Source organism: Apis mellifera, linkage group LG4 (genome assembly GCF_003254395.2).
Source record: "Apis mellifera strain DH4 linkage group LG4, Amel_HAv3.1, whole genome shotgun sequence".
In the NCBI taxonomy this organism is placed as follows: domain Eukaryota; kingdom Metazoa; phylum Arthropoda; class Insecta; order Hymenoptera; family Apidae; genus Apis; species Apis mellifera.
This window is the reverse complement of record NC_037641.1, coordinates 11229555-11252315: the sequence shown is the minus strand read 5'-3', so window position 1 is coordinate 11252315 and position 22761 is coordinate 11229555. Positions and strand designations below refer to the sequence as shown.

The window sequence follows — 22761 nt, the reverse complement described above, 5'->3', positions numbered from 1 at the left end:
ATGTTTTATAATCATCATATAAAATATATTATATAATAAAGATTATTTTAATAAAAATATATTATTCCATTTTAATAAGGTTAATAAAAGAATAAAAAAAATTGGAATTGACGACAATCACAGATTTTCGGCGGTGGCGCTTTAGTTGTCATTTCCATCTCGTGCGCCACCGCTACCTCAAGTACTATCTCTGTCACCGGTAATTCCATCCCCTTCTCCATTTCGCGGGTAGCGACGCCTCCGCACGGCGCCGATCAATAACGTCGTTCTCGGCGACGCCGGCGTCGGGAGCGTCGCTGTGTGAAGGCATCCGCAAGCAATCGACGTGTCGCCACGAAACTTGTACACGGGTGCAAAAGAAGCGTCGTGTGAAAAAAAACATTTGGGAATGCAACCACCGTATCTATTCCCGTTTTGCAGAACGAAACTTATGATAATCAATTGCAACAACGGCTCCTGGGTCCGGAACCAGCGATTTTTGGATTCGAGCAATCTTTAGGACCCACCCACGATACGATGGCTAAGGTAAGTTCTGTCAAAATAATAAATTAGTAATTTATCGTATTACTGAAATATATTGTTTTTCTTTTTCTTTTGTTTGTTTGTTTTTTTTTACAATGTGTATATTTTAATTGATTTCGATGAATTTATACTTAACATTTTACCGGAAGAACGTGTTATTCCTACTCTGTCAACAACTGTTGCTGATTCTTAGAAAAGATCGTTTTCTTTGGATAATCAACTAAATTTTGTGCTTTTAATTATAAGCAAATGATTTTATCATAATTAATTTCTAAATTAATAAATTATCGATACGATTTTGCGATATATCGTGTACAGTAGTCACGGTCTATCTCGGCAGAAAAAGTAGTTTGGCGCCGTCATGATCAGCCGGACTGCAGCACATAGTCGACATTGCAAATTGATTATAAGAAAAGAATTAATTGCTATAATAATAATAATAATGAAAAATATATATATTTTTTTACATAATATTGATAACGATATATCTTTTATTATTAATCTTTTTTTTTTTATTAAAATCTTTTATCTACATCTATGAATATTATTCGAAATATTAAATTTAAATTTATAAATAAAGTACTAAAGGTATACGTGGAATTAATGATTTCTAATTTTATTCAATTAACAGTATCTAGATACTGATTTATCAATAGATTTATATAATATGATATATATATATTTTATGTACAAATAGAAAATGTATCGATAAGAAAAAAATTAAGTACTATTAGAAGTATTTGATTAATTCACAATTATATGATAATAAAAATAAATATAAATATAATATATAAATATATATTGCATTCAACAAATTTTTTTAACAATAATCTATTTATAAATGAAATACTAGCATTATTTTGTTTTGGTAATTTCAAAATTATGTGAATATTATTTTGTTTCTTTTCTTTTTTTTTATTGCTATCAATTCTATCAATTTTAATTTGAAATATTTATTCATGTATTACTATGCAGTTCAGAAATTCACATATAAGTTGTATCATAAATTCTAATGATCGATTGATAATGCATATATGTATGTCTCATATGATTTGCACCGAGATAATATTCATTGAACTTAAAATATTAAAAAAAAATATACATATGAAAAAAGAAAGTAAATGCAATACGTTTAACTCAATCTTTTGAGAATATTTTATAAATTTATTATATAATTTTATAATATTTTATTTTACGATAATTTGTAGTATTCAATATGTATGTATATACATATACATATTTTAATAATTATTTATGACGAATAATTATTTAAGATATCATCGATTTTAATAACCTTGAAATATATCCTCAGGGACAACGTTCTGAACAACTTTTCTCTTTGTGTATAACCGTCATTCGGCCTTAGTTTCCAAGATATTCAAAAAAAACTTAGTTAAACTTAGGTTAAGATCACATTATACTTTAGCATATGCGGTCATTTGATAATGAAGATATACACGAGGAAGTTATTTGTAAACATACGTGTAAAATGATTAAGAGATACAGTGTTCCTAGTGTTTATAGTATAGAAATTGTTTGACATTAATAATATAAATACGCAATGAAAATATATTTAACAAACCTTTAGAAATTTCTATTTTTATTTATTCTAATTCTTAGAGTAAAATTCCAAACTTAATGCAAAATGAAAATCACAAAATATATAGTAATTAGTGATTAATATAATATTAAAAATTCTTAAGGATATATTTTAAAAAACATTAATGAGCATTCAATACAAGGAAAAGTTATTCATATATTCAGATTTTATCTTTGAATATATTTAATGATCATTGAAATTAGTGTAGACAGTCGTTTTGTAAATAATTATCTTTATTTTCAATCGAACCAATTCTGATTTAAAAGATAATACCAGAATATTCATTCGCATTGATTGTTAAACTTCATATAATCATTATCGAACATATCAGATAGATAAAAGAGAAGAGACATGCGAACTGGTTGTAAAAGCGGTGTGTTTACTGACTGACCCATTATGCGACCAGATGCTTTCTTCGTAAAATTTTCACCGTGTTTAACGGTCCTTTGGAGACGTGCTCGTTTATACAAACCGGTACATGTGCAAATAGACTTTTTCTATCGTGCATCGACTGCAAATTAAGCGGTTGTATCGGAGATGTATTCGAACAAATTCGAAAAAATCAATTCGAAATCTTACGATTCTGGTGTATATCACATATATCCACAAATTTTTGAGACAACTACATCCAACATACGTATACGTGGATTTCTATATATACATATATATATAATAGTTGGCACGAAAATGCGGTAAATTGCGGTCAACTGTATTATATTTCTGTCTAGAAGAGCGAACGCTTGTAGATTAGATCAGGGTAGCTGAACCGATATCATCATCAAATGTCCTTTTATTTTATTTTTGTTCCAACTGTTTTATCGATATTCATTTACCACGCGTAAGGCAACAACGTTTCAAAATTCACAATATAAATTATTCTTTTATGCACGAATTGAATCGTTATAAAAATCATTCATTAGGTATTTTAAATTATTACGATATCCTTTATGAGATAATACGAGAAACGAAGATATAATTTTATTAAAGAAAAAAAAAAAAAAAAAAAGAAAAGAAAGAAAGAAAAAAAAGGATTAAATACGAATTTTTTTGCATATATATACGACATTGCATGAAAATGTACCGACTTGTCCAGTCGGCATGTCGAGGCTAGGGAGAGGCCTTTCAAGGTCCTCGGGGATTTTTATACGGCGGGAAGTAGGAACGGATGTATAAAGGTCGACGAGGACCGGTCGTGTAGCTATAGAACGAATTCGATCCTAAAATCGATAAACATGTCAGACACAAAGGGATCGTTCGTCGGCATGTAAAACATTTGTATCGTAGAGCATCGTGAAATTTCAGGCTTGCGAAACGCGTCGCGTCCGAATTAATTCCGGACAATCGAAGGTTGATTTTCGCCCGTAGAAATATAACACGCTATCGTGTGTATATATATTATGTAATGTATTTCCGTAAAATAAGCGTTACTCGTTATACTGCTACTGTATTGGTGGTTTTCAATTACAATGCTTCTTTATAACCTATGATTACGAGCATAACACGTGACTACACTTGTTAGTTTTATCAAGTATGGACGATTTGATTTTATCATGTGTACAGTATAAGATAATCACACAAGTCGAGATAGTCACAGATGACAGAAATCGTACCTTGTTCATCATTTTATTCCATCATTTTGTTTCTTTGAAAATATATAACGATTCTTCCGCGTAAAGAAAAAAAAAAGAAAAGAAAAATATTCCCGATATCGGAATAATAATAACAATTTTTCATTTCCTATATATCCTTTTATAAATCTTCGAATTATCAGATGGAACGGAATTCGAGTTAAATCTCGATAAAATAAATTCTAGGATGTACCGCTAATTACAAATGTAGCGATGAAAAAAACCCGTGGAATCAAGCTCGCAAGTTAAACGTAGCCTTGTTCCTCGGTTGATGACGTTCACTGTACAGTCCTCGTGTACTCGTGCCGGTATCGTGTGTGCCTCGTATACGGATTCACGGGCCGGTGAATGCAGAAACCGTGTGTTTCTGAAGAATAGTAATCGTTGTTGCGGAGTGTCAGTCCTCACCGCTCGCGTGGTGAAGGTGTATATGAGAACGGCACGCGTGTATATCTATCGGCTCGCGTATAGTTGTGTATCGGTGTGTGCGGATGCTCGCGGTGGTGGCATAGGTAGTACCAGGGGATCACCGAGCGAATCCGGAACGTTTCATTGTCGTACACGCGGCGGCCGCATCGCGATCGTGCTGTCGCTATCGATCCAGTTACCTCTCATTCGCCGTTGGAAAACTTTTTCTTCGTTTCCCGGACGAGGGAAATTTCGTTGTTGTTCGGGGCTCATCGGTTCATCGCGCGCTGAAACCTCGTTCGTTGTCCCGGGATGATGCGCTAATTCGTTCCTCAAATGCGTCGTATTCGCGAATTACTGGAAACGGGGTGAATCCTCCTCGTCCCATGACTCAGTTCACGGAAAGTCGGCTTTATTAATAGTCCTTTAGCGCGGACTATTCGGCCAAGTGTTTTTGTGCGTACCAGAGAAAGTGGCGTTGAATCGAATTATGAGGCGGCCAAATAACCGTGAAGAGGAACGCTGAGCCGATCGTGAGTTGGAGCTTCTATTTTTCGCGTGACTCCTCATATTCTCGCTTTTGTACACGATATTGCAAACGTGTGCGGTTAATATTCAAACGAGGCACGCGTTTTTTTCTTCTTTTTCTTTTCCGTATTCCGTGCACATTGAATTCCGGAATTGGGATTACGCAAGCAAAGATGCGTTAACGACGAGCGGTCATCGCATCGACGTGTGCTTCGATCGTTCCACTTTTCTATCATTCCTTCAAACTCAACCGTGTAGATACGCGTGTAAATGTTAGTAAACGGCAATGAGAATGAAAATTTTTCTTGTGCAAACGATGTGGCAGACCTTCGTTCATAATCTTATCAAACTTACGTTACGTGTATTTGGAATATAAATATATATAACGATCGGGAAGACCGTATATATCGGTGCACATTAAAATTCGCACAGGTGTGGTAATTAATATTATTTAAATTACAACAAGCCGGAATTATGTGACTATAGGATCATAACACGCGTCACGTGTGCTTGTCACTTACGTGGTCGCGCACGTAGTGAACCGAGTATATAAATTGCAGATCAACGTTGCCAAACGCGCAACTTTTGCTTCCCGATTGATAAAATGTTGCAAAACTGTAACATTTTTTTCCTCGTCCTCCTTTCTCTCTCCCTTTTTTTTCTTTTTTTTTTTAAATTCGAATTAATTAAACAACGATCGAGCAAACACGGACAACGAATAAATGCGCAATTGCGTCGTAATTCACTATAACTCTAAAACTTGCTATTGCCTTTTAGAAAGTCTTTCTACCCGTAGAAAGCGTTTCAGGCATTTTTCATTCGAATGCCTGATTTCGCCGATGGACGAAAAAAATGACATTTTTTTTCGCACGTAAATACAAAATAACGCATAACGATTTTGAACGATGAACCGTTACTCCGACCGTGCGAATATATTTCTTTTTCCTTTTCCTCCTCTTCTTCCTCTTCCTCGCCTATTCTACTCGATAATAGTTCTATTCAATTGTTTCGTCCACGAGATTTCAAAGGTCTACCGTGATTCCGTTAGATCGACAAAAATTAAACGAACGTGCCCCTAATTAACACAGTTGTTCGGCTCGCGTGGCGAAGAGATAACAAGGCGGGTAGGCGGCTCGAATTGGCACGAATTAAGGCCTAATAAAGTTATACTCCGGGCTGGCCTTTGCTCGTCATCGACTCGTCAATGCGTGCACTTAAAGGCATTGATTTCGATTCTCGCCACGTTTTTTCGCGTGTCGGCACCGTCATCGAAGTGCAGATAGCAGACATTTAACGTGTTTGTCTTGCTCGATATCTTCCCCGTTGCCCCCGTTGACCGTGACATTTTTCTAGATCGATAACGAGTCTCTTTCGCCAATATCGATTGATTTAGAAACTTGCGACTCGTGTAATATTGATGTTGTGTTGTAACCACTAGAAAAAGACGAATACGTAACGCGCAGTATATATTATAGCTACCGCATATTCGTAATGCGATAATGCACACTTTTTTTAAATAATTTTCGCTCGCTGAAACATCTAACTTCTCTTCCGATTAATGATAAAATAATATCCGAAGTTTCGAAGAATTTCGCGATCGAAGACGTTCGCATTGACAAGCAACGGGTTCGTAGTAAATAAACTCGCAGAGCCAGAACGTAACCCAGTTCTCAACCGACGACGTTGTTCTCAACAGAGTCGTCGGTGAACGCACTCTCTTCTAGTCAGTTCCTTGCCTTCAGCTAGCTATTGGTAATACTATTATTAGTAACGAGCTAACGTAGTCTCTGCCGTCTGTTATAACGCTATAACAGGCTGATATAGTAATGCGCGCTCACTTATCAACATCGATCACGAGCAAATATTCGAAATGCTTGGCATTCGAACTTTGATAGGGACGTTCAATGCTGACAAAATGCTCTTTGCACAAGATAATCAAAATGTACAGACGGATTCGAACGATAAAGCTAATCGACCACCGACCACCGATGTTTTCGTTGGTCGTCGGACAGAGGCTGAAGGGGAAAACGCGTGTTACGCGTGTTCTTACGCGTGCGAAGACGAGGAGAGACAGAAGGGATTGCGGCAAATAGGGATAGCACCGAAAGAGAGGTGGTGGGCCAGGGCTAAAATTAAATTGGCCAAAGAGACACTTCTTGATTTACCCCGGTACCAAGAGTTTTATTTGGAGATGGGCCAAGGGTAACGGACTCTTCTTGTCTTCGTGTCGCGAAAAGTTTATCTTAACCTTGAAACGTCTGACATTTTTTTTTTTCCTCCCTCCCCCTCCCTCCCATTTTTTCCCGATTATTTAATTGAGCATTGTTTTAACCTTTGACGCGACTCGTGAGACACTCGCATGAACCTACGTCATTGCGGCGAAGTCACCATCCGATTTAATTCGATTGCTACAATGCGATTAAGTCTGTCTATATTCAGTTAGCTCGAAGCTTCAGGCAATGGAACGATCCAACTAATTAGAGGATAAATGAAGGAATTTGTAACTCTCTCGGTGGAATGTGTGTCCCGTCGACCGGATACCGTGAAATAGTAACCTAGTTTACGAATGCGGATTTATCATTTTATTTATATGATTGCAGAACGTGGGGGAGAGTCGGATACCAGTCCCACGCGCGGCGCGGCCGTCCTTTTTCCCGAAATCGAGAGTGCTTGGTACACCGTCCCTTATACCTGGCCATCGGCGTTCATTGATACTCTCGGGATGTTTACAATTCGTCGATGCCGAGGACGAGACCGGTGCTCATAAAAAGTGTGGGCCGCAAGCTGTGTCTACACCGTCGATCGAAGGTAAATAATTTTACTTTTTACCGCGATAAAAATTGATTTAAGATTATAGATTTAATTTTTTCTCTCTTTTTCTCCGAGATAACACGATAACATTTTTTCTTATTTGACCAGATTCGGGACCTAAGACATTCACGATATCACCTGTCTGGGATATTAATAAAGATGACGTGCAACAACTGGCTAATTTTTCCGAAGAAAAGAGCAACTTTTTCAGGTACGACCAATATGGTTTGTTAAAATTTAAATTCTATAAGTGACAATATTTGTTTATCAGGGAAAAAATACTTATTTTTACATAATTCTAACGTAATCTTCTGATTATTAAGAATATATTAAGGATTAAAAAGATATTATTAAGAATATTTTTTTACAATAATGAATTTTAACTTATCTGAAATGTCTATCTATTCTGGGAATCTAAATCTATCATGGGAAAAAAATTAATTTCAAATGCAGGATACATAATTGTTTATTGAAGAATACGTATTACACGAATTATCTGGAATTCAATTATTGTCATTTATAAAAAATCTTGTAACAATCTGTATTCAAGAATCCGTATTACATTAGTACAAGAATAATAAAAATGATATTTCGTACTATTGTCTGTACAGTTTGCTCGAGAATTCTCAATTGAATATGATTGAGGACGCCGGCGATAGCTGCCTCTTGGATACGTCTCTTGGTTACAATGATACTGCAATAAACGCAACACCGCACTATTTAATGCTCAACAAACAGAACTCCTTTGAACATGACGAGAGCCTGGGTATATTGACACCCGACCAGATGACCGACTTCACAGTTGCGCTAGAGTGCTCTAGGACACCATCCTGCGAAAATCTTACAGGATCAGCGGGTTCTAGATTAGCATTAACGAGAGCGTCTGCGTCACGACCGTCCGCCGATGTTGAACCGACCGAAGAGGCTTCTAGCGAGAGGACACCGTCCCCGGAGGAACTTCCACTGGATCCTAAACCCACGGAACCTGTTAGAGGCACTGTTCCGATCAGTTTTGTAACATCGGTGACGAGTATCACCAGTCTTGAGGCTGGATATCAAGGTGACGGTGAAAACTCAAGGCCGGCGAGTCGTGGGGCTGATCCACCGTCCGTCGCACCACCGCCAAATCTTCCCGTTCCTTGCAGGCAAGATCCGATGACGGATTCGGATTTCTTTACGGAAAGCGATGCTGACGCGTATGAAGAAATCGTGCGCGGCGATAGGAAAGCTCAGGTGATCGACGGTACCCTTTTCTGCGCGCCCGGTGGCCGAAGATGCCCCAGCTTTACGGGAGAGGAAATGGATTCGAGCGGAATTTACTCAGATCTTGACAAAAGGCAGGACGAACTTCAGGCGCCCGAGGAGGCGATCGAGGAACACGGGGATCGCACGCCGGATACTATCGATACCGAAGTCTCCCAGAGAAGTCAGCCGACACCGATCAAAGCGGACGTTATCATGGATTATTTGCAGGCGAGTTAATAAAATTTTGATCATTGGTTCGCATACGTTCGTATATGTGTACATATATATATATATTTTAAGATAGCTCGCGTAACTAATAATATTTAGGCTCCTGTAAATTCTCTGGACGGATTGACCGATTCGAACGGTTCGATAAATCCCGTGGAGGTGACGGTAATCGAGGTGGAAAGGACGAACGACGGCATAAGATCGAAAACGCAGAGCAAAGCTGATTTAATTCCGTTGAAAAAATATAAAATGCCTAAGAGGAACGTTGTCTCGAAAATCAAGGCGATGATTGAATCCGGTCCAAAGGACGAGGCGGAAAAGGAAGCTCGGCGTTTGCAGAGATCTAGAAATGGGCGTTGGGATGCTGTTATGAGTAAAATTGAAGCTGGAAAAAACGAGCAAAGGACTAGGACAGTTAGGAAAGATGTGAAATCGAGAGTACTCCAGAGTATTGGTCAATCATCTTCTACAGGATCAATTCAAAAAAAAGCCGGTGACGCAAACAATAATAGTAATAAGGATAAAAGGTAGGATATCGATTCCATATTTTTATATTTTATATTTACTTTATATTTAGCTTTGTTAAAAAAAATTAACAAATTATCAGGAGAATACGTGGCCGGCAAGAAACAAAGTCACCAATTGAAGAAACTGCCAGAAGCTCCGTTCGTAGCTCTTTGAGTGATCTCAGCACTGGACGCAGCAAAGACGCACCAAGTAAGTTAAATTAACATCCACTTTTTAAACGATTGCAAATTAAATTAAAGTACAATGTCATTATTTATATCAAATATCAATGATGCTTCAAATTATATAAAAGATATACCGTTTAATTTCATTTTAATTTAAAAGTTATTTAATATTTAATTAGTAACAGTTTTTTTTTTATTTATTCATTTATATCTTTCAACGCATAAGACTGAGATGGGATGTAGGAATAGTAGTAGTTTGAAAAAAGGAATAAGAAGACCTTGCGGAGAACAGTGAAGCTTGAATAAATATGATGCCGGTTGATTTTGTGATATCAAATTATGTTTAACCGCATGCCATACATTTTGTTAAAAAAAAAAATTCAAAACCGCAAAGGTTAACAAAACCAGTAATCGTTTTGCATGATATTTCAATTGCTATATTTTTATTATATTAATAAATCAAAAGTAGAGCTTTCTCCATTTGAAAAATTCTAAACCCGATCTACAAATGGCAATTTTATGCCCATCCAATCATCAAAAAGATATTGATAAGATCGACCGATTTAAGATAATAAATAAAGTAATAAAGTAATACAAAATATATATTATATTTTTAAAAATTAATATTTAAAAGAAATTGTTTTATATTTGGAAAAAAATCTATTCAAATATCGATAATAGATAAAATTCCAAAAATTCGTCTAAATTAAACAAATTCTTCTGAAATCATTCTTAAATCTACAAAACGAATGAATTTTTTGGATTTAAATACACGTGCCTTCGATTCGTCCGTATATCGCGTACGTGATTCGTCGCGCGAAAAAGGGTGGGGGTAGCTATAAAAGTGGGCGTAGAAGGGTGTTTTGTATCGACCCGGTCGGGGCGCGCGAAAGTTAGATAGGAAAAAGAGCAAGGGCGCCGATGGCCCCTCTTCCGGCGCCACTGGATCGTTTCCATTGGAGGCAGGCGTGAGCAGCCGCAAAGCAGCATCCAGTCGGCAGTCCTCGGCGGACCTCGTGTTGGCTCGGACGCTGTTTATGCACGCGTGTTGCATTTCCGGTCTCCCATCTTTCTCGCTCTTCCTCCCTTATAGCTGGTTGGTGCCACCGTTTCGCCCGTCCTCCTCTCGCTCACGTTCTCTCTATCCTCCTTTCTCACGTCTCTTTCTCTACCCCATTGGGATCAGCAGTTTTATCGGGACTGGACGTGTGCGCGACAAAAAAGAGCAGGGACAAACGCGAGAACGAACAGCCGGTGCATCGTCGTCAGTGTATGCCGCAAGGTGACGGTGCAAAGTGCAGTTCCGATCGTGCAACTTTGAGCAACGATAAAACTAAATTATAATTGTTTTCCTCGTTCACGAAATTGTTCGTTCTTCTCCGTTCTGCCTCCCTATACCTTGAATCATTTCTTTGAAATGTAAGATACGACGATACATCGTGTTAACTATATATATATATATTTACGAACTCATCCGACGTGACCTAATTTTCTACCCATGTCACAAGAAGAACGTTTTCCCTCGCTCGATAGAACAAAGAGAGAACGATCGAAGAGAACGTTGGGCGAGCATCAAGTGAGAAGATAAATTGGCGAATAGCGAGCAACCCTGCTATCGTACGCCTACAATATGTTATTGCACATTCGCTTCGATCGGCGGAAGAATCTGAACCGCAAGACTGAATGCCTTAAGACTGGATTTTACCGTCCCCTCTCTGGGGCCGTCCAATGAAAGTTTCCCAAGATACCGTTACGGAATCTTTGGCTACGTTCCTGTTTGTACTTGGACGAAGATAGACAAGAATAGGAGGATTCAAGGCAATCAACTCTTTTGCTCCAACTCTTCGTACATACATTAGAGAAGCTCGGGACGGCGAGCTTTCGGGTCAACGGCACTAGTAGTTTATTTCCGGCATTGCCTTTCTTTAACCGGCCACCTTATACTTGCGCCTGTACACGTCCTTCGCTCGACGCCGGTGGTTTTCTCATGTCCCCACCCTTTTAGACAGGTGCACCCGGCGACCACGTGCGTTCCCAAGGCCGACGACCACCGATACGTCGTGCCCGGTCTGATCTACCACTTACGCAATCACCATCAGAGTCAGATGTTAAACCCACATGGCTGAGGACATCGTCGATCCGTGCCGGTGAAAGACACTCGTTGCGCTCCTCGATTCAGGTCGCGGAAAGAATGTGCAACCTGTGATTTCTCGTCGTCCAATATTTTCCGAGGTGAAGCCGATTTTCCTATCGACGCCAACGTCTCGAGGATGGTGACAAGAGTGATGTGAATTGTGCAAATTGTACCAACCGGTGAGATAAATAGAGGAGACGTTTAAAATTTGTTGGAACAATATTTCGAAGCAAAGATGCCGAGTATACGCGAACGTTTACGATCCCGATACTTTACGATCGAGGAATCGAGTTGGATAACAAACCTTGCCGTGGAAGATACGACGGGATGAAGGCACTTGTTCGCTGCCTGCGAAACTACCTGTGCCGAGTTTCTTTACAATGATTTTGTCGAGAGGATGGAAACAACGGTGAAACAACGGTGAAAGTAAAGATTTGAAAATGGGACAGCAGGGATCGAAGGGTAGGCCAGCTCTTCGGACGGATTTTGTCAGAGACTCGGCAAAAATGCGGCTCGGAAGTTTTAAGCGAGGTACGGTCGTATAAACGGCGTCCCCTTAAAACAAATCTATACTGCGAAGAGAAATACGATAAAGCCTGTTCTCGGTTAATCTTTTAATTTTGTAAAAGAAGAAGAAGAAAAAAAAAGGACGTGTTTTTTTTTATAGTTAAGTAAGCTAGAAAGTTCAAGCGTCGCAAATACGAGAGACGATAGCTCACGATGTTGCATAGGTATTTGAAAAGATAGATGGGTCGAACGGTTTCTCTCGTGACCGAGTCTAAAACGTTACGGAGAAGGATCAAAGGTACCCTACTTACACTTGTCTTGTCGCAAAATTTCTCTTTTACCTTCAGGCATCAATCACTGTTATTTTGAGGAATCTTTCAGAAAGTAGTTCGCCTCGTTATATCATACTCGTTCGTTATAACGGGGATTATTCAAGCTGAATATGACATAGAAATATATTCGTTGTATTATATATTATTATAGATTTATCGTAAAAAATAAAGTATCAAAAAAAGAATAACAATTAGGATGAAATCGTAATAATTACCAATAATACTTACGAAAGAAATATTTTGATCAATACAAAGGAATAGAAATATAATTTATATACTCGATCGATTATCGCATCGTCGTGTCCTGAATATTTGTTCGAGCTAGCTATCTTTCATGTGCAAGATCGATTCGGAATATTATGCACACGAGCTCGTGCGAGGCCGTTATAAGCAGAAGCTCGTATGCAATGGCTACGTGCAGGCTGGTGTACATAATAAACGTTTTTTCTTTTCTTCGTTGGTTTAATCGACGAGCATGGTTCAAACTTAGCTCTTCGCGCGTCCTCGTCCCGCTATATTGCCTCGTCAAGCACAAATTCCGATGATGCGCAAAATGTTATTAAAGTAACTACGACTGACGAGCGAAACGAAATAACCACGGTCGATGAACTATCTTCTCACACGTAATGCATACGAAGTTATGAAAACCGCTTATTTTCGTAATTCTCCGTTGCAAATATAGACGCGCGGGAAAACAGAGACGAAATTTTCATTATATTCCGCCGCGGCGTTTACGTAACGGGAAGGGGGAAAAAAAATTCAATAATTTTCGTGTGTATTTTTTCAGAGAGATCACCAACATCGATAAATCCGCCAAGAAGACTGGTAGCAAACGGTCGTGGTAGTCAACAGAATCGTGTCAATAGTTTCGACACCAAGAAGAACTGCGTAGAAATTTCGCCCATCAATCTCGGTGAGTGACGGAGGGTCCGGTTTGCGCGCCCTAAATTGTGAAACGAGTTTGCATATATCGTAGTTTCCTCCAGTTTGTGTTTGTCCGCGTATGTATGTGTATGCGTGTGTGCGTATACATTTATATATCTGCTATTCTCTGATTGAACGGAGGAAACGAAAGGTCGAGGGCACCGCTGCGTGCTTCCGGTTGGAGAGTTAGCGAGAGACGCGGGGAATATATTTCTCTTTCCTTTTTTTTTCTTTTCTTTTCCTTTTTCTCGATCCCCTGTCTCCATGCAACATTCTCTACTCGTTTATATTGATAAGCGAAAATGTAAACATGTTCGACATTCTATATTGATAGGCAACCATCGGGATAAATTTATTCTCATCGAGACATAACATTGAAAATATTGGCAAACGGCCACGCTTGATTCGACCGATCAACCGTATTGTAGTTTTATCTAACGATCGTTCATGTTTCTATGATTTCACTTCGCGATAATATCAAATTTTTACAGATCTTCGTATTTTATAAATACGAAAACAATATATACCTATATATTTGATTTATTTATTCGTTACTAATTTTTTTTTTCTTTTTTTTTTTTTCAAAATGAACGACCGATACAAACATCGACGACAGTTATTATACACGTTTAGTTATTTAAATTTTTTAAAAATCGTATCGAGCCTTGCGATAATTAACCGTGGGTGTAGACAAACGCTTTGCCTGAGCCAGGTCAGAATTCTAACGGTATGCACCCCTTACCGTAGAGCGTACCAGCAATGTGATTATTTAACCCCCGAACAGTGTTGATGTTCCAACAGTCTTTCGTTAACTTGAAACGAGAAAAGTTGCGCAGGAAACAAAACTGTCACAATTTGCAATTTGTTCGGCCGGTCTCGTTTCGTGTCGCCATTGAAATATTCAGTGATATAACAGTGATTTGTGAATCATTTGTTTATATTAAAGCGTTGTGATCCGCATTATTGTATCGATATCGTAAATGCGATTACAATAAAATAATAGCTAATAAAAAAAAAAATATATATATATATATATATTACATACGAGCAAAGGATTGGAATAATCATGGTTTATCTGGTTTACTACAGTAAATATCATTTTTTTTTTTTTCTAGATACTATTTTTACGAAGCGAAGGCGTTTCCTTTGCTTCTACACATGCTCTCTTTGATGCGGGCAGTAAAACGGTTTGCAGCGTACGGTACTTGCAAACTCGATAACACATCATTTAAGGCACTACCGGTGAGTAGATGTAACATGCTCTCGTTTAACGTTTGCGAATTTTATTTCCAGAGAAGAGCCCGTCAGCGACGCGAAAAACGACAATAACGAGAAGATTACCAACTACTGTCCCAGGGAAACAGCATAGTTTAACATCGATAAAAGGTAAAAAGAAAAAAGAAAAAAATGGTATTTTTACAATTTTATTTTTTCGTCGAAATTTTTAACCTATTTGAATCTCTCGCTGAATACAAGTATCTTCATCGTTTTGTACAAATTTGTTCCAATAGCTTTATTACAATATTATACGTATGCTGATATAGGAAAAAAATTAGCATTTTAGATGTTTTCCAGTGAAAAAGATAACAACGTGAGGAAATATCAGCAGGTTGTGCTTTCTAATTCATTGACCGCGCTACTCCGGCACCAGCTAGTTTCTAAAAAAGTCCCACAGTCATTTTGCGGTGCGTACGGCCATTTCTCCGCATGCACGAGAACGCACACGTGCGTATCATTCTATACTTTTTGTAGTTTCGAAGAAAGTCATGGCTTTCACTGGTCCTCGAAACTAAATCCTGTTCTCGGTCTTCTCTGTTAAAAGGTTCTACGGAAAAACCCGCGGAGCAATAATTAAGTTTGTAAGAAAGAAAGAAAGAAAGAAAAAAAAAATGAGGATCGGATAATAATGAAGCGAAAGTAATTCTTTAAACTTATATGATTTTGGAGATAGCTTCTCAACATCTTTCAAAATAATTTCTTTGTCAATTTTATGACTCAATACATAATAAAGATTATATATATATATATATATATGATTGTCCATATCCCAGAAAACACGAGTTAAGTTTCTACAAGTCACGACCTTGTATTTCCATTTCGTTTCAACGTATTGTTGCATCTCATGGTACAAAATTTTCAACAATTTTGCATTCTAAGAGAAATAAATTTTCAAAATTTACTGATTTTTCGGTTGGATAATCGAGAAGATCGATCGAAATATTAATTTCAATATATTATTACGTTCACGTCACGATATGACGAAACAGATATTGGCGAGTAGAATCAACAATTGTTTGCAAACTCTTCTTAGCGGAAGAGGGCTATCGATCGTCGATCATTCGGATCATTATCTTCGAATCACTATGCCCATAGACACGTACCTCCGTTTCATACAAATACGGCCATCTACTACTATGTAAGGAGTAGTCAATTCTAAATGGAAAAGCGAATTTATTCGGGCCACGGTTTTGTAATAATTCATCTCTCGTTCAACTGATAATATTCATCTTTTACAGCCTCACCTTTTCCTGTTATTAAAACGAGCTATTCCCATTGAAATGGAATTTTAAATCGTTCCCATTTTCATGAATCATAAATTTGAACAACCGAGCGATAAATAAAGTAATAACTTCTTACTACCGGTGCACTCAAGTATATATACGTATATATGTTAATTTTCTTCAGAGAGAGAAAAAAAAAAGTTTAGCTAGTTCATTGGAATCATCTTTCGATCATTCTCCTCTTTCCCCTCCGTGTCGGATCGGAAACGAGAGCAATATTAACGCAATATTAATGGAAACACGCATTGCAGACATTGTGGATCATATTCAACTCGTGTATACGATGTGTGTATGAATGCGTGTCCGGCCAGACACGGCTTTCCGCGTGTCCATCGTCTTCGTATTCTTCGAGGTTGCACCTCATTTCAAGGTGGTAGGAGTGGTCGACAAGTAGGAAGGAGGGATATATCGCTCCGCGAGGCAGCCTGTGGCTCGTGCTAATTCAGTCGAAGTGCGGACTTGGCCAGCAAATCGTTACAAATGACGATCCCGATTAGGTCTCTCTCTCATGTCTGTTGCTCTATTATTGTTATTCAATGATTCCAAAGTGATCGAGTCCACTTGCGTTTTTTCAGTTGAATCACACTGGTACAACTGGATCAAACGGAAATACTTCATTGTGCCAATATACATAATTTATGTAATTGAAGGATACATATTTATTTATTAGAAGAAGAAAACTGTATAAAATAATACACGATGAGATACGATGTATACGATGGAAAAATTTTGAAAAATCAGGAAATAAACATATCACGTATATACGTTAGAAAATGAAAAGCCGAAAATAAGATAAAACGAATTATAATATAAACAAGTATAGAAGTGATAAATATTCGATATTGCGTAGCCCCACACGCTGAAAATAATCCAATCCATTTCGGGAAAACTGAAAATAGATAATTTGGATATATCCATTCCAACGGTGGTCGTTGAAAACAACCAGTTTCAATTTCTTTTCTTTTTTTGATTTTCTGTGTTCGCGACACGACAACTATCGTATAGTTGACCTTAACCCAGTGCGTCTTCATTGACTGGCCGGTACTCTTGAACGTGTTTTCCGAGGTTGGCTCCCGGATTAAATCCGATCGATTCACTGGCTGCACTTGTTTTTATTTTATTTTATTTTTTTTTTTTTTAGTCTCGGTCCAAGGTGGTGAAAAGAATCAAAGTAATCGTAGTGGTACGGAATTGCGGATGTGCCTGCATGCTTTCACGTACCTACATCAGCAATAATGGGAGGATGAAGCTTGAATGACGTAGCCAGGCCAAATTATCGTTACGACTTAATGATCTGTTCATAAAAATTTCTCGCGTGTGTCAATGTGATAATTGCTTTTTCCTCGTAATTTTTCTCACCTCATGAGAGCTCATTTCGCCGAGTCGAATAGTTGAGATATCCTGAAAAACAGGTAGTTCGACTTTCCAAGACTGGTATAAACAGTTTTCTCCCTTGAAACGAGTTTTCCCTCCCTTCGTACAACTTTCTTCATTCTACGAATTCAAAATTTATTCGTATATATATATAAAATGAGTGGAAATAGACAATTTCATTTACCGGTATCGATATTTCATTTGACTCGAATATATCTATTTTCATCAGTAATGATTGGTTTCGTGCCGAAGAAATGATTGTAATCAATATTACTATTCATCTTGATAACAATGGGATCACTTAAAGAATAATAAGAAAGGATTAATTGAAAGCAACAAATTAATAAAGAGACGCTTCGATTTGATGGAAGACGAATTGAACTTTGTTGTAATTTTAATGAAGAATCGTAATGGTGATGGGACCTGTGACATTGGTTGCAGATCGCGAAACTAAGGAGCACAGTAATAGCTATGTGGTGACAAGAGCGTCTTTAGAGACGCGAGATCAGGCCGCACAAACCGACATACCTTATGATGCACTTCGCGTAAAACGAGCGGAACAAGTTATACAAGCTCTTTCTATAACCGTACAATATCTGGCCTACGAGGTACGTATATATACATCGTTTTTATTTAATCTTCTAATTGTTAAAATCTATATTTATTAAAATCAATTCATTTGTGTGCTTATTTTTTTTATTTTTTAACATTCAGTTGGACGCATTTTCTACACCAAAACTTAAGAAAGATTGCGAGAATATGAAAAAGGAATGGATGTCTTCGTGCGCGGAGATTGAAAAATTGAGGGCTAGAAACCTCGGCATTGAAGATAGACTAGAATCGGAGAGAGAGAGTCATCGGAGAGCCTTGGACCAGCTTCGTGAAGATCGTAAGCCTTGCCAAGAATTATTTGTGTTTCTTTTTCAGTTTGAGAAAGCGAGAAAGGAATATAATGCATTGTCTGCACGCATTATAACGTATAATTTCTAAAATTTTGTATTCCTATTATCATTATTATCTATCACGATTCTTTTTCTTTTTATTTATCGGTAATCCATATCGATTATTATATCGATAATTTTATTTTATTATGATTATTATTATATATATATGATATGTAGAAAAGGTATATTTTATATTTTACATATATACTCTCTGTGCCTACTATACAATGCATCATATTCTCCGGGTAACAAGCGTAATGGCCTTAATGTCATAGCGAATAATGTAACTTTAAAGTAGAGCAATTGTTAATTAAAATCTGCAAGGCTAATATGCCTACGCGCACCTCGGATCGTGCTAAATAATTCAAAGATAGAATTTTCAAAAGTGGACACAGACACGTTTCACAAATGCTCAATTTAGTGCCCACGTAACGTTCATCGTAGTTAATTATAGGTTGGCACGTTCAACGGGCCTAATCCGTTCTCTCTCGTCTTCGAACTTTGTTTTTCTTCCGTTTTTCAATTTATCTCCGATGACGTCAATCACGCTAAGAGAAAAAAAAAATTTGTCTTTGGTTTTCTCAGTGGAAGCTCGACACGCGGAACAAATCGCCATCTTGGAAGCGACTCTGCAGGAAGAGAGGCGCAAATGCGAAGTCAGATTACGAGATTCGCTAAACGAGACTGCGAAAGAGCATCGAGCGGCGATCGTGAAATTACGATCGGAACAAGAGGCTGAACTGATACGAAAGGAGGCGGAATTTAAGAGAAGATCTGTCGTTCACGATCAGGGGGCTGCGCTCACAGCCGAAGTTGAATCTTTAAGATCGGTGCTAGAGATTAAAAGTCAAGAAAACGCTACATTGAGATCCGATCTCGATAATATTAAGCGAGAAATCGAGGACAAAGAAGCTTTGCAGCAACGCTTGGACACACTTGAGGCCAGATGCGAGGATTTGAAAGCGCAGATTCAATGCAAAGAAGCTCTCGAGAGGCAAATATCTCATGATAATGAGGTACTTCACGAATCGATTCATCAGATTTCCAAGCAGAATAAACGTTTGGCACAACGTAATGAAGAACTGCAATGGAGGTTGCGTCAAAAAAACGAAGTAGTGACCGTTCTTGCGAACTTGACGCCTAGGCTTTCACGTTCTTTAGGCCCGGAACACGTCGAACAGAGTCTTTCACCCGACAAGAACGGTCCGCAATCTTCATCCATGGTTAAATTTATGGTGCAGAAAGGTGATTCGGTTTCATGGACATTGGAAATCGATGATGAATTTTCAAAGGGAGGATCCGACACATCGTCATTGGCAACACCACCAAAAATGGGTAGATCGGAAACAAGTACGTCGGTATCGAGACAAGGATCGCTCAGATTAACGCCTAGAAGGCCCTCCGTAGATATGAGAGCAAGATCCAAAAGTATTTCTGTTACGGATTCCACACGCGTAGAGGAATCCACTTGGTCGCCTACATTTAACTCTACACCGATTACTCGACGAAGACCTAGAAGTGATCCATCTTCTTCCGCTTCGTCCACTTCCTCGTCATCCTCTTCTTCTGCAACAGCAGTAACTACAAATTCTGCGGTGGCTGTTGCTGTTGCTGCAGCGGCGGCTGTCGCGGCAGCCGCTGAAGATTGTGGCGCGGGTCAAAGGCCTCAAGAAGCAGGTGGTGAAGCAATGATTTCAGAAGAAACATCTGCCACGAGTAGCGAGGATGAGTCGTCCACGAGTAGCGATATTCCTCCATTGCCAATACAATTTTCTTGGGGTAAACCAATTAAGTAACGTTCTCATAGTCCTCTCGCTTAATACTTAATATTTCGATTGCGAAGAGCTAATATAATTCAATTGGAACAAGTTTATTTGGTAATTCCAATATATAATATTTTGTGACAGTTACTCCAAGTATTTTCAAGATAATATGATATGTTGATAATTATTTAGAATAGAGATCGATTGTTGAAATATTAACGTTCTCATTCTGAATAACTTTTTCTTATATGTATTATAATCACTGTTAGATTAGTTTCCAAGTTTTACATAAAAAAAATATTTATAATATTATACATTTGGTTTGTGATAATTTAAATTAGATTTTGGTTACATTTAGATTTGATTAATAAATAAATAAATAGTTTCAATGCATATTTAACTTACACAATATTACACAAATTAATTTTTTGTAAAATATACAAAAAACATTTAATAATATTTTACATATAATTAAATATTATTGAATTTGCATTATGTCAACAGTTAGATGTATTTTTACTATTATAATATCACACCCAAGAAGTAAGCTTAAATCGATCAAATTATGTCTTATTTATTTTAAATTGTACAGGAATCTAATGATTTAAAAAAATAAAATGATGCTAATATTAAGCTAAAGCTAATATAGACCTTTAGTAGATTATTCACACTCAGGATAGAATGAATAAAATTAAAATATTCTTCAGGCATTATAAATTCAATTTAAGTCAAATCTAAATTAAGCTTTTGTAAAATATATAGTGTTGAATATATATTTAGTATTAAAAATATTTTGTATAATTCGAAAATTAATACGAAATAACAATTATAAAAAAAAAGGAAAAAGTCCATATATAAAGGAAAAAGTTGTTCAAAATGGTGACTTTGGAAAAATATTTCAAAATCATCAAAATTGATGAAGTATCCTTTATTCTAAATAATTATTAATATGCTTTTATAAAAATGAACGTATAATTATTTGAAATATTGTACGCGCACTTTTTCTACTACTTCTGTACCTGTAACTTATATGTCAATCGCGAACAGATGAAAAGCGTATCTTTTACCAAAACTGAGATAGTTTCGATGATGTTTTGTTATCATTTTGTATATTTGTGAATTATTCAAAGATAAAGGAGTTGGTCTTTACTTTAATATTTGAATTAGAAATAATATTTTTTATGGTGTTGCGATATCTTTTCAAATTATGACTTTTTGCGATACTACTGCGAATATTATATATGCCAACTTTAGTATCTTTGCATCGACTCTATCTTTTCCTTGTTTCAAAGACTTCAATACATGAAAAATCGCACAATGAGAAGTCACTTGCGATATATATACATACATACATTGTACCAATTTTATTTTAAATATAAACATATATATGTATAATATACATACATATACGTATGCATTGTAATTACAAAATATTTTTTTTGCAGTCTTAGGTATTAAGAATTTTTTTATCTTCTTCTTGTGTTTGTTTTATATAGAAAGTGAATAGAGCGAAATCAAAGCATGTTTTGTTCTTTTGTATTGTATTCGTTGTTTTTCCTTAGATAGAAAAAATGCGCGTAAAAATTCAATTAATTTAGTTTGAAAATTGTTTGCCGGTTTCAATCTATATTGTAGATGTTACAATATATTGGCAATTATAAGCCACGTATTTTTCAAAACCGAATCGAACCGATTCACTGTTTGTTTGATTCGCAACATTTTACACATGTCCATTTTATAAGGTATGATGCGTTTATATTACGTCTGTACATAAATAACAACGATGTTTATAAATTAATTAGTCTTTATCGCAAAATATTGTAAATAGACAACGATTGTCAAATTGATCCTACCCTCAAAAAAGAAAAATGTTGATGAGCCATTCACTGTGCTTACTGAAGAAAGCTATTTGTCAATGATATGCAGCTTACCGAACAGTACGATTATTGTGGTTCATTGCATTAAATCGATTACTTGCCAGTTTTTAAAATATAATATTAATTAATGTTAAAATTATGATTTTTGTAACGTTAAAATTTCATTTGGCGATAACACATTTATGCAAGAATGTATTACATTCATAATATATCTTTCATATAAAAAAAAAATTCAATAATATTCTTAACGTTACATGTTTTAATTGCCAAATATTGATAAATTGATATATTTATCTATAGACTCCTTTTTATGTACAACACCAAATCTACAGAAACTATATTATTCCAGGTATGACTCACTAATCAACTACTATATAAAGATATAGTCAGTTGTATAAAGAATTGATACCAAAAAAAAAAAAAAAAAAAAAAAGAAAAAAAAAAGAAAAGAAAAGAAAAGTAAAAAGAAAAATGAAACTCCGTTCCATGGACAAGAAGAAAAGTATGTTCGGTAGCAATAGTGTAGGAATAATTGGAAAATGTCGAATATAACAACAAACAAGTATTATTCGCCAAGAAGTGTGTTTTCTCTCACTTGTGCTGGCAAATTTAATGTATTATATACCTATCAAATAAATATTATATGAATTAAAGAAATTTTATGTCATCTTTCTATCATTTAA

General features: G+C 36.7%; 1 protein-coding gene across 3 annotated transcripts; it reads left to right on the top strand.

The window, feature by feature from the left end:
* Positions 1-261: 261 nt before the first annotated feature.
* On the top strand, positions 262-22735 carry LOC726307 (serine-rich adhesin for platelets). 3 transcript variants are annotated; one of them, XM_006567243.3, is made up of 11 exons: positions 262-525; positions 7287-7494; positions 7606-7708; positions 8109-8970; positions 9070-9497; positions 9578-9687; positions 13423-13548; positions 14853-14945; positions 17936-18102; positions 18209-18383; positions 19024-22735. In XM_006567243.3, the coding sequence occupies exons 1-11, from the start codon at positions 517-519 to the stop codon at positions 20232-20234; spliced, it is 3492 nt and encodes a 1163-aa protein (XP_006567306.1). In that variant the 5' UTR covers positions 262-516; the 3' UTR covers positions 20235-22735. The 3 variants fall into 3 exon arrangements, with proteins under 3 accessions (XP_006567306.1, XP_001122055.3, XP_016767335.1); XM_001122055.5 differs by lacking the exon at positions 262-525 and adding an exon at positions 3888-4691; XM_016911846.2 differs by lacking the exon at positions 262-525 and adding an exon at positions 7186-7205.
* The last annotated feature ends 26 nt before the right edge of the window (positions 22736-22761 follow it).

What these genes read in the sequence shown, in the direction of transcription:
- LOC726307 (XM_006567243.3), top strand. An exon ending in GTCTACACCGTCGATCGAAG is followed by an intron (nt 7,495 to 7,605) that starts GTAAATAATTTT and finishes TTATTTGACCAG; the next exon opens with ATTCGGGACCTAAGACATTC. An exon ending in GAAAAGAGCAACTTTTTCAG is followed by an intron (nt 7,709 to 8,108) that starts GTACGACCAATA and finishes TTGTCTGTACAG; the next exon opens with TTTGCTCGAGAATTCTCAAT.